Here is a 12,516-nt window from a genome sequence, read left to right on the forward strand (position 1 = left end):
TCAGGTACTTGGATGGCTAATGAAACAAATCCATGCAATACAAAATTGTATAATGAAAAGAGAAATGGTAGTAATCTATGAACGTGTTAAAATGATTAAGATGTATCTGTATAAAAAAACATTTTTATTTTCGTTTATAAGACATCCAAACTGGTTTCTAAAAATTGTTTTTAAATTGTATTTTGTTAGTCATCCAAAAGTGGCGAAACTGAAATGAAATTTTTCAATTCTAAATCTTTAATTTAAGTTTCGAAATTAAGATTTAAAATTATAAAATTCAGCTTTGAAATGTTGAAGTGTAAAGTTCGTACACTTTTTATAAAGCATATTTTAAAGCTGCTGCTTATTAATGGGTTACACCACTTCTGTAACTCAACCTAAGCTGCATGTGGTATCTTGTATGTACTCTTGATAAATGTCAATTGAGATAAATTTGGACAAGGTAAATTTCAGGTTATAGTAACTAAGAAGTACAGTGACCCAATTATTCTATACCAGTCTCTAGTTTGTACATGGAGAAATGTTTCTGAAATTTACTAATGGGTACTCTCATGTGCTTGTTGTACTCATGCGATGACTTGACTCTAAAATCACCTTTGGGGTTGCTCTCAGATCCAGGTGGATTGCTTTGAGAATCAAAACTTTTGATTGTTACGTAACACAGGTTGATTCTATATTATGAAATTGCACATACTTGCAAATGAAACACCCTTTTGGCCTGTTCTATGGGTCAAGCTGATGGCAATCACCATGGTTACCTCATATCAAATTTAATAACCTCATTCATATTAAGAAGACAAATCTTCAAATAAAATTAATTGACACTGTGGGTATCATCTCCTTAGAAACATTTAACATATTCAGTTCAGTTTGGACATTTCTTTACCTGTTGCCAAAACACACGTCCCAATTCCTTCACCGCATCTCACCCTTACCATAAATCCTTCTTTTGCGTCCAATTTTAGCCTACACTCCTTCGACGCTTGTTGCTTTCATTGCCAGCATATGACACCTGCAACATTTTAAAACCGTCCCCTCTAAATGAATTGAAATGCTTAAAGAATTTTATGCTTATGCCATCTCACCGTTGGGTCTCTATTAGGCATATGCTGACTTGGCACGGTGTTCTGCTCTGTATATGAAGTTGTTACTCGTGGCCCATTGGGACATCGAGTACGTCTATGTCCCAGGCAACCGCATGTGCTGCACTTCCTCCGCTTGACAGCCCTTGATCCAACCGGCTCATTAGCTCGCCCGGTCCCCTTTGTGCGAACACCAATTGGGTCTCTAACCCCCTGCGCCGCATGATGACTCCCTGCACCATCACCAGCATCCCCGTTCATCATTTCTAGCCTCAGTGTGTCCTCCACCACTTTCTCTGTGTACACCTTGAAGTTCTCTTCACTCTGACAAGCAACCCGAGCGAACCTTTTGCAATGTTGCAAGAAAGTACCAACAGGGTTACGATAAAGTGCCTCCGTGTCGTCGACTTGATTAACCCCAGACATTTCAACCTTGGCTGCCTTCGACCATCGTTGCAGCACCAGGCTCTTCGAGAGGGACCCAATGTCTAATCGGACAAGCACTGCAAGTATGTGGACGCAAGGAAGTCCGAAAGATTCCATCCTTAAGCAAGTGCATACAAAAGTGTCGGGCATTCCATGGTGAGTCACGTTCCACCTCCTCTCTGGCCTCCTATATTTCTGAGTCACGTATGTGCATGTGCCTTCCGATTTTATGCACCCTAACACTGTAACACGCACACACCTCTTCAATGACTCCCGGTATCTTGCAAAAATCTCACGTGTGAAATTTATTGCACCGGACTTTTCGAGCTCGGGAAACTCTGTCTGGATTACAGGGGTCCCATATGATGATCGAAACTCGAGCTCATCTTTGTTGTCTTTGAGGAATTTCACACACCGTTAGAAATTTGTTATGAATTCAAGAATCTCGTACCTGCTCTCCACAAACCACCCAAGCTTCGCATGCAATGATTCGCATCGGGAAGTCGTCCTAATGCCAGCAAATAACCTTCCACGTATGTAAGCTGTTGCCCACAGCAATTTCTTTGAGTATAAATCCTTCACCCACTCATGATCCTTCACGCCACACTTACTCACCATTGCTTCCCACTGCAACTCAAACTCCTCCACCTCTATGTCTGCTAGCATGCAGTGCCTAAACAAGGATGTGAACCTCGGCATACATACATTGGAAGTAGCATTTTTCAGTAGGTGCCATGCGCAAAGCCTATGATGAGCATCGGGAAAGACCTCCTGGATAGCTACTCGCATTGATCTATCCCCGTCAGTTATTATGGCCTTCGGAGCTCTGCCATCCATACATTCAAGAAACTTTCTTAGAACCGATACATACGAAGATTGTGTTTCACTTGATACCATTGCGGTTGCAAAAACACATGTCTGGTTGTGATTGTTAACTTCAGAGAAAACAACGACTGGAAGATTGTATTTGTTTCGTCCATAGGTAGCATCAAAGGCAAGAACATCACCGAATAATTTGAAATCCTCCTGACTACAACCGTCACTCCAGAATAAGTCACACATGTGTTGACCAACCCCTACCTTGTACCTCCAATACATCTTCTCATCTCTCCTAGAAGCTACCTCCAACAACCTTAGTGCTGCATTGACAACACCATTCTGCAAGGACCATTGTCACCTAACCTCGTTGTACATGTCTCGCTTGGTGAATGATACGCAGTTGAAACCCTCAGCTTGTGCTGCTATTGACTCGTATATTTTCGGGATTGAAATTCCCACTTGCCGCAGGCTATCCATGTGCGCTATGTCAACATCCGAAATCCTCCTGTGTGCAGTCAAGTACTCCACAAACTTTTGAGGCAAAAGATCATGGTTATGCTCATCCACAAAACGTGCCCCAAACCACTTTCCCGTACCAATCCTTGGCTTTATCCGCATCTCGGCAGGACACCCACAACGGGTGACAACCTTGTGCTCTCTTTTGCGATCCTGCTTTTCTAACCATTTCTTGTCCCGAAAACCTTCTCTATTGCACAAATACGTAATCCGCACAAATTCCCCTCTCTTGTTTTTTTATCTTCTTACCTTGTCGAACAGCAAAACCCTTCACTCGGCTGTACTCTTCATATATATGAGCAGCTTCCTTAGGATTGTTGAACTCCATTCGCAAAAAATCATCAGCCGTTATTGTCACAACTTCAGCCGCATCCATTCCATTCTCAACACTTTGCTCTCCTCCACCTACCTCAACCTCATCATCTTCCATTCCCATGTCTTGTACTATTTCCTGAAAATACAATTAATTCATGTGTTGAGTCCACATTTCCAAACTTAATGAATAAACCTATTTGCCTATTCACATTGGGTTGCAGCATTGTAAACTACATCTTTGTAAACTACCACATACCTCTTCGAAGGCAACGTCCCTCACCCTTTCACTCACTCTATCCAATACCGCCTCATTCGCAAATGCGCCTTCGATCCTGGACCTAAGAACCTCTTCCATTACGAATCACTTTGTCTGACCCGCACACCACCTAATCTCAATGGGTCAAACCAAGCAGGTCTTGAAATTATTATTTTCAGAGATATCTCATCAATTCAAATTTCAACAAGCAATTATTTCATGCAACCTGACTGAAACAAGAACAATTCACAACCATACACCTCAAACACTATCATTAAACCAGTAATTTCAGTTTCACGCTCGTTTACATTAACTCAACATACTCTTAACATGCAACAAAGAACCATATTGCTGTCTCACTTGTAATCTCCCACTCAAACCCTTCCCAAATTTCAATTCCTAATGACCACTTTGCGAGCACACACCCAACATTACTGCAGTTCGCTCATTCATACTTTCTACTGCATTATCAGCATTACCCACCTCTCCTACAATCCAATACTCAATAAACCATCATCAATGCCTCACAATACACCATTCCCAATTACAAGCAAACTATTAAACATGTATATACTTCATCATAAACATCATCTACATCTAATGTGTCTTTATTACTAACCTTAGTTGTAGTATTTGTCTGTCTAACTTTGTCCACTTTGGTCTTGATGCATCCAAGTGAAATTTCCTTCTTAAAATGATGGTCCACCGTATCAAACATCCCCTAACGCTGTCCGTCGCACCCTCCGTTGACATTGCTACCGACCCTCAAGCCTTCACCGTCTTCCATTTCTGACACCATCGAAAGCCCCAATTTTACTAACTAGCGCATTCGATGCCAACACCAACTTGCTTAGTACTCTCTCCTCATTCCAATCCAGCTGAGTCTGTTACCAACTTGGCTATTGCTCTCTCCTCATTCCAATCTAGCTGACCCTGCACGTAATTTCATAAATAAAAAACGAGAATATTATTGTAATTTCAGTGTTTGTATACCGACAAAAAAACCCTTTTACCTGTTAGCGCTAGGAATATCGCTATTCCAAAAAGGACAATGTCACACCTGATAACTTTTCAATAACTTAATCTAACTAACGAAACATGTTAAAATAATAAACAACAACAAATTAAACATAAAAATAATAGAAGAATAGAATGATCTAAAACTGATGAATTGAAAAGATAAAAAACTTTATCAATGTCTAAAAAAATAAACTTCACAAGACAAGAGAAGATGAGAATGAAAAAAGTAAAAAGGTAAACATGAAATATAAAAAATGAGGTGATTTTTCACCAATTTTTATACTTAGGCGAGTTCATCGTGGGTGCGGCAAACCTTATTAAAATATTGAGGTTTGTCGGGGTACAGTAAATTTGTCCTAGATACTAAAAAAAAAATTGATTTCCAAAAACTTAAGTTTTAATAATTTTTTTTGAAAAATATTTTTTTATTTTATAATAGAAAAAAAATCCAAATCTCTTTTACATAGTTAAAAAATAATGTATTGTTGTGAAACTTATACTTTCATAAACCTATTCATTTAAGGTTTTAAAAAAAAAGAAACTTTTCTCTGAAATTTTATTTTGTCTGTAATTTTTAATTTTAACTATTTTAAATTCTGTAAAGAAAAAAAACGAAAGCAATGAAAAGACTTTGATGATTGATTGATAATAATAGCAATTAATTAAATTAAAGAAAATTATTAAGTAATTAACATTTTTATATTTATTTTATATTTAAATTTATATTATGATTATTATCCAATTTTTAAATTTTATATTACATCTTAATTAATTTTCAAAAACATCTAAGTAGATGATAGTGGAAATTAAATTTTAAAAATTTGACGGTGTAACTGTACTGTAACATCTTCCTATCTTAAGTTTGATGCAAAACACTGCGTTTTAGTGAAAGCCGGAAGCTGTATCTACAACGAACGACGCTTGTTAGGCTGCGAAGAAAACAAAAACTAAAAATAAAATAGCGAATCACTTTTGATAGTATCATTCTTTGAGCTCACTCAGATCCGTGTGGTTGTAATCGCCATCTTCGCCATGGCGATTAGGGTTTTTCTCATCGTTCTTCTCTTCCTTTCTTTCACCAATCTGACTTATTCGCTCTACGAAGATCAAGTTGGCCTCATGGATTGGTCAGTTTCCCAAATCACACTCCTATTTTCTACACTCTTCTGGTCAAACCTAATTCATCCTTGCATTCCAACTTACCTCATCTCGCGATTTCATTCGATTCACTTTAATCAATTCGTTCTTGTTAGCTTCGTAATTATCGCACTCAAACCTCGATCTTACACTTAATCCACTTAAGAGTCGATATTATTGATTATTCATAATTTGGAACTTGTTGTGTTGTTTGATTAATTGCTGATTAATCTGAAGTTGAGCTGATTTGTTGATCAGCTGTCATCTGATTGCACAACCTCGATTGTGTTTGTAGATTGAAGACTCTGATTCTAACGCTTGGTTTGACTTTTATCAGTTTTGAGTGTAAGTTGTTTGCTGAATTTGGTTAGCTACTAATTGCAGGCACCAAAAATACATTGGGAAAGTAAAGCATGCTGTGTTCCACACTCAGAAGACTGGGCGAAAGCGTGTTTTGGTGTCTACTGAAGAGAATGTTGTAGCTTCGCTCGACCTTCGTCATGGAGAGATTTGTGAGTTTGATTTGTTTAACTGCTCGTGTAATCTTGCTGAATTCAATTAATTTCTATTTAGAAGATTTTAAAGTTGTCGATGAAGAAACGAATTAAGATACATTGACCAATATTGAACTAGTAACTTTCGACTTGTTTTGAATCCAGAGTTATTATTTTCTTCTTATTTATAAATATTAGGAACCACCAAGTCCGTGAAATGCTCAGCTCTGTTTTGTTGCATGCAGTTTGGAGGCACGTTCTTGGGACAAATGATGTTATTGATGGACTTGACATTGCCCTGGGAAAATGTATGCTTAAACCCTGATTGTTTGGTATTTAATTCTTATATTAAATTACTTAATGCTATCTAGTTTTGATAGTGCTTTATAATAGTCTAAGCCTAAATTGGTGATCAATCTCATAAGTGTTAGTATAAATGTTTCAGATGTCATTACTCTTTCTTCGGATGGCAGTATATTGAGAGCATGGAACCTTCCTGATGGACAGATGGTTTGGGAGTCTTCCCTTCCGGGCTCGAAGGCATCAAAGTCAATATTACACATCCCAGTAAGTGAATACTTTCCACTTGCCCCATCCCGGCTAGGCCATACATACCATATTTTTGTTGTTGCACATGTATGAAATATGATTTTTTTTGTCTATCTTATTGATGAATTCAGAAGGTTAAAAGAAAATGGTATCATTTGATAAAGGTTAAAGCATCCTACAGACCAGTGAAAAGAACTTATACATCTTTAATCTCTTTCACTTGTAGCACATAATTGCCATTGACGTCATTGTGTTATGAAACAAATGGCTTCACTTTAAAGTTTAAAATTGACAATAAAAAACTGAGTGGTGGTTGAAAAATGAATAATGCACTGATAACCATCAATTAGCGACCATGATGAAAATTTATTCTTTATTTCACTAGGACTTCTAGAGCTTTGTAACCCCTCAAAACTGGAAAAGCAAGATACTTAGGGTTTATGAGAAAACCCCTTTGTTGTTGATTTGTACTTAAGTTTTTTATTAAAAACACTGAGCAATCAATGGTGGTAACTTCCACTCGAGTTCAATAAAAAAGATCTTTAAGTGATATGTGGCCCACAAAATCTTCATTTCCCGTATGTGTTGCAATTTCAAGTGAAAGACCTTATTTGCATCATTCCGTATTTCTGGTCACTGTCATGAACTTGGACTGGCCTTCCCTTCGCCTGCTTTTAAAACTAATTTTAATGGCAGTTGAGTTTGAAAATCACTTGAATTTTTTATTCACTGCAACTAAATGCAGATTTTTTATTTTGCAGAAAAATCTGAAAGCTGACAAGGATGATTTGATCCTTGTTTATGGTAAAGGGAGCCTCAATGCCGTTTCAGGTGTAGATGGTGAAGTTCTCTGGAAGAAAGATTTTGCTGGTGAAAGGTATGTATGGCAGCACTGGAATCCAATCACCAATCAATTTTCTTTCTAAGCATGAGATAGCATGACAGGTTCATTAATGTTACTATCTTTATAATGTTTGCAGCATTGAGGTTAGCCATATTATTCAATCTTCTGATGTGATCTATGTGGCTGGTTTTGCTGATTCGTCAAAGATTAGTGTGTATGGATTAAATGCTAAGAATGGAGAGTTGTTAGAGAACAACCATGCAGCACTTCCTTTTGGTACTTTTGGGGAATTATTATCAGTCTCGGGTGATATGTTTGTAGTATTGGATGAAATGAGATCAAAGATAGTAATAGTACACCTCAAGAATGGAGAGATTAGCTACAACCAGAAGCATATTTCAGACCTCACCAAAGATTTAGCTGGTCAGCCAGTAATACTACCATCAAGGCTTCCAGGAATGTTTGCATTAAATACCAATTCCTATGTTCTTTTAATTAAAGTGACAAATCAAGGTGAGCTGGTGCTGGTGGACAAAGTTAATAATGGAGCAGCTGTTAGTGATTCTTTGTCAATTTCAGAGGATGAACATGCTTTTGCATTTGTTCATTATGGAGACAATAAAATCCACCTCTCTGTAAAGAATGTTAATGATTGGAATCATGATTTGCTTAAGGAGAGCATAGTAATAGATCATCAAAGAGGGAAAATTGATAAGATTTTTGTGAACAATTATGTAAGGACAGATAGATCCCATGGGTTTAGAGCATTGATGGTAATGGAGGACCATTCGCTCTTATTAGTACAACAAGGAGAAATTGTTTGGAGTAGAGAGGACGGTCTTGCATCAGTTGTAGATGTAACAACATCAGAACTACCTGTGCAAAAGGAAGGTGTGTCTGTGGCAAAAGTTGAACAGAACCTTTTTGAATGGCTTAAGGTATACACTTGATATGTTCAATTAAGACATCAAACTGGTTAGTTTTTAATTAAAACAATGTTAGAGGAAATCATAAGCATTTCTTTTACTGTAACCAAATGCACATTCCATTTTGCTATCTTTATGATCAAGGATTAGGAGTTTTATGTCAATGTCAATATCATAATCACTTCTGACTTTTTGTGCAATGGCTTTTTATTGAAAGGGACATATGTTGAAGCTCAAAGGAACTCTAATGATTGCCAGTCCTGATGATTTGGCAGCTATTCAGGCACTGAGGTTGAGGAGTTCTGAGAAAAGCAAAATGACTCGTGATCATAATGGTTTCCGGAAGTTGCTTATAGTACTTACAAGGGCGGGCAAAGTGTTTGCCTTGCACACTGGAGATGGACGTGTAGTTTGGTCTATTCTACTTCCTAGTTTACGCAAGTCAGAAGCATGTGAAAATCCAGTTGGTCTTCACATCTATCAGTGGCAAGTTCCACATCATCATGCATTGGATGAGAATCCATCTGTCCTCGTTGTTGGGCAATGTGGACCAAGTTTGTCCACCCCAGCTGTTCTTTCTTTTATTGATGCTTACACAGGGATGGAACTCAAGTCTTTGAGTCCAGCTCATACTGCTGCTCAAGTCATTCCACTTCCTTATACTGATTCAACTGAACAGCGTCTGCATCTAATTATAGATGATAAGCAGCATGCATATTTGTACCCAAGAACTCCCGAAGCTATTGATATTCTGAAGCACGAATTTTCAAATGTGTACTGGTACTCAGTTGATGCTGATAATGGTGTTATAAGAGGTCATGCCCTGAAGGGTAACTGTATTCAGGAAGCAGTGGATGAATATTGCTTTGACTTCAGGGACTTATGGTCAGTTGTATTCCCATCTGAATCAGAAAAGATTATTGCAACTATGACAAGAAAATCAAATGAGGTATGTGCCTTTGCCAATTAGTTTCTTACTAAAGAACTTATCTTTCTTTTGAAAATAACAACGTAGTTGTTCTTAATTTCATTCTGTTAAGTGTTACCTGATTTCATCTCAGGGATATGTTACCCACTTGAAAGTTTGCCTTTATCTTAAGGTGGATTTTATTATTTCACAAATGAACTTTTTGATCATCCAGAATCACTTAAAGGAATGCAGGCAAATCTTAACATTTCCCCCCCTAACATGGCCGAATCATATGCTTTTAGTTATTTTGAACTCGTACAAGTCTCATCACTGTATACTCATACTAATCTTTCATATATAGAACTGATCGCAAATAATATGAATAGTAAGGGTTTTTCTCAAGCATGCATACATTATTAGTGACCTTTTCATTGGTTGACTCTTACTCTTAATTGTTGCTTTGTTGCATTACTTTCTAAACTTTTTTTTCTCCCCTCTTGTTTCATCTAGGTTGTTCATACTCAAGCAAAAGTTATGACTGACTATGACGTCATGTATAAGTATATATCAAAGAATCTACTTTTTGTCGCGAATGCAGCACCAAAGGCCGCAGGGGAAATTGGTACAGTAATCCCAGAGGAGGCATGGCTGGTCATCTATATCCTTGATACCGTAACCGGTCGTATACTGCATCGCATGACTCATCATGGATGCCAGGGTCCTGTTCATGCTGTAAGTTTTTAAAATACATGCTCATTTAATTGGGGCTAGATATGGATTTGTTTTTGTCTTACATGAATATTGATTGTATAGGTATTCAGTGAAAACTGGGTTGTCTACCACTATTTTAATCTTAGAGCACACAGATATGAGATGTCAGTTGTTGAGATCTATGATCAGTCTCGAGCGGTATGTCAGTCAACTTTATTTTCTTTTGACAACCCTTGCTCACTATCTTTTGGTCTATGTTTACTTTTAATTTTGGGTAAATCGTCTTATGTTCGTTCTTATTTGGTATGCTTGAATATGATTCACAGGATAACAAAGATGTTTGGAGGTTTGTTCTTGGGAAGCATAATCTTACATCACCTGTATCTTCTTATTCTCGACCAGAAGTAATAGCAAAATCACAATCATACTTTTTTACCCATTCTGTGAAAGCAATTGAAGTGACTTCAACTGCCAAGGGTATAACCTCTAAGCAGCTTCTTATTGGAACAATTGGTGATCAGGTTTGAATTGTTTGCCCTGCCGAGTTACTCATTTTTCTGTTATTTGAGATCTTGAGCAGAAGGAATAGTATGCTTATTTGCCCCTGTTGTTTTTCCTCTTTTTTCTGATGATATTCTTTTATCAAATAAGAAGAAAAGGAAGAAAAATTCAATGAAATCTAATCGATATTCTGCATTATGATTGTCAACTGGGAATGTTTTTCTTTTGTAGGTTTTGGCCCTTGATAAACGCTTTTTGGATCCCCGGCGCACAGTTAATCCTTCACAAGCTGAAAAAGAAGATGGAATTATTCCTCTCACTGATTCATTGCCAATCATTTCCCAGGTATATTTGTTTGATTAATTTCCTCATTTTAGATCTAGGCCAAAAGTTAAACTTGTCAATTTGTCATTCCTTCTCTTTAAAATGTAGAAATTTGCTATATGTTTGATATGACATTAAAAACTTGTGGACATTGCGAAATTGTGCTTCTGAAGCACAAATTCTCACCATTATGTGATGTTAAATATTGATAACTTGTCTGCAAGTATACCCACTTCTTTTATCATAGTAAATAAAATATAAATACCCTTTGAAGTTGGACTTGATATGAAATTCTTTCCTGTGCCTGCTCGAATCTTTGCAGTCCTACATTACACATGCGCTTAAAGTGGAAGGTCTCCGAGGCATAGTAACAGTACCGGCCAAGCTGGAGTCTACATCACTCGTCTTTGCATATGGAGTAGATCTATTTTTCACCCAGATTGCTCCTTCAAGGACTTATGATTCACTAACCGAAGATTTCAGTTATGCTCTACTGCTTCTAACAATTGTCGCTCTAGTAGCTGCGATATTTGTTACGTGGGTACTGTCTGAGAGGAAAGATCTGCAAGATAAATGGAGATGATCTACCCTCCATTTTGGCCATAGAATTTCTTTAATTTTGAGGTTGAAGTAGGTTTATTCTCCAGTTTTCAAATGTTAGTTATAACTTTTTTGTAGGTCTGCTGAAAACTTGTAGCTTGAATTGGCAGAGTAATGTAACATTCCACTATGATGCATTGTTTCAGGGTTAATGGAGGATAGTAATTTAAATGATGTAAATCGATGAGTGACACAGAGAATCATAGACTTTCGAGACCTGTGCATTGTGAAAGAATTATGGTGGCAGGCTCGAGTTGATAAATTATTTTGTCCTCATTGGCTATTACAACCAAGTTGAAGAAAAATTGTAAATCCTAAAAAATGAGCGAATAATTAGTCAATAAATTAAATTTTAATAAAGAAAATTAAAAATGCGAATTTTATATTAAATTAGGATAGAGTTCATCAAAACGAGAATTTTGACACTAATTTCAAATAATTTGGTCCAAGATTGGGCCGAACACAGACCTGCGGACCCAACTGGACCCATCATTTAAATGAGCGAAAGCTTTTCTTCCTCCTCATTCAGCAAGAAGCACGTTGAAACTCAAGGAGGGGAAGAAAGGGTTTCAAACCCTCACTCAAATTTCATTTCTCAATAACTTTTGATCTAGAGCTCCGATTGATAATCCGTTTGCGGCCACGGGATCGCATCGTCGAGCTTTACAAAGCCCGGAACCTTGTGAGGTAAGGAAACCACGTTTTCTTCCTCAATTTCTTCACTTTCAGTTTCAAAATCTATGAACAAAGGTATTGAAAAATTGTTAAATTTCGGTGTTTAGGTTCGAATTAGTTAGAGGAACATGTTCACTCTTGTTTATGCAAAGCTCGGGTAAGGTGAGAAAACCATAGCCTTATCTAAATTCTGAATTTGGGTAATGGATATTGAGTTTGGTATATAAATGTGTTGTATATTTGTATTAGGTGGTGTGTTGTAATTGAAACTTGGCATTGTGGACATTTGGAGGCTTGGTGGAGGATTGGTGCTAAGGTCTTGGTGTTTTTCTGAGTTGTGGGGGACGTCTATATAGCTTGAGTGGCTGCCTTAGACCAAATGTGGTGATTGGCCAAGGTATGGTTTAAGTT

The 12,516-nt window shown here is 37.3% G+C and overlaps 2 protein-coding genes across 2 annotated transcripts; one reads left to right on the forward strand and one right to left on the reverse strand.

The window, feature by feature from the left end:
* Positions 1–961: 961 nt before the first annotated feature.
* Positions 962–3,513, reverse strand: LOC130957548 (protein FAR1-RELATED SEQUENCE 7-like). The gene is made up of 7 exons (XM_057884394.1): positions 3,415–3,513; positions 3,093–3,294; positions 2,724–3,028; positions 2,124–2,666; positions 1,960–2,050; positions 1,086–1,903; positions 962–1,012 (listed from the first exon to the last, which is right to left on the reverse strand). Exons 1-7 carry the CDS (start codon positions 3,511–3,513, stop codon positions 962–964), a joined length of 2,109 nt encoding a protein of 702 aa, XP_057740377.1.
* A 1,807-nt stretch (positions 3,514–5,320) lies between these two features.
* LOC130955045 (uncharacterized) lies at positions 5,321–11,692 on the forward strand. The gene is made up of 12 exons (XM_057881820.1): positions 5,321–5,561; positions 5,956–6,083; positions 6,311–6,373; positions 6,511–6,632; positions 7,376–7,491; positions 7,595–8,396; positions 8,602–9,333; positions 9,805–10,026; positions 10,108–10,203; positions 10,332–10,526; positions 10,738–10,851; positions 11,153–11,692. Exons 1-12 carry the CDS (start codon positions 5,467–5,469, stop codon positions 11,411–11,413), a joined length of 2,946 nt encoding a protein of 981 aa, XP_057737803.1. The 5' UTR covers positions 5,321–5,466; the 3' UTR covers positions 11,414–11,692.
* The last annotated feature ends 824 nt before the right edge of the window (positions 11,693–12,516 follow it).

Source organism: Arachis stenosperma, chromosome 10, assembly GCF_014773155.1.
Source record: "Arachis stenosperma cultivar V10309 chromosome 10, arast.V10309.gnm1.PFL2, whole genome shotgun sequence".
Lineage (NCBI taxonomy): Eukaryota > Viridiplantae > Streptophyta > Magnoliopsida > Fabales > Fabaceae > Arachis > Arachis stenosperma.

Excerpts from the sequence above, each read along its gene's own strand:
- LOC130957548 (XM_057884394.1), bottom strand. The coding sequence starts at position 3,513 with ATGGAAGAGGTTCTTAGGTCCAGGATCGAAGGCGCATTTGCGAATGAG. Across the intron at positions 3,029-3,092 it reads GGGTTTTGCTGTTCGACAAG|GTTTTCGGGACAAGAAATGG; the intron begins GTAAGAAGATAA and ends GCAATAGAGAAG. Across the intron at positions 1,013-1,085 it reads TGCCTAATAGAGACCCAACG|GTGTCATATGCTGGCAATGA; the intron begins GTGAGATGGCAT and ends AAAATGTTGCAG.
- LOC130955045 (XM_057881820.1), top strand. The coding sequence starts at position 5,467 with ATGGCGATTAGGGTTTTTCTCATCGTTCTTCTCTTCCTTTCTTTCACC. Across the intron at positions 6,084-6,310 it reads CCTTCGTCATGGAGAGATTT|TTTGGAGGCACGTTCTTGGG; the intron begins GTGAGTTTGATT and ends TGTTGCATGCAG. Across the intron at positions 6,633-7,375 it reads AGTCAATATTACACATCCCA|AAAAATCTGAAAGCTGACAA; the intron begins GTAAGTGAATAC and ends TTTATTTTGCAG.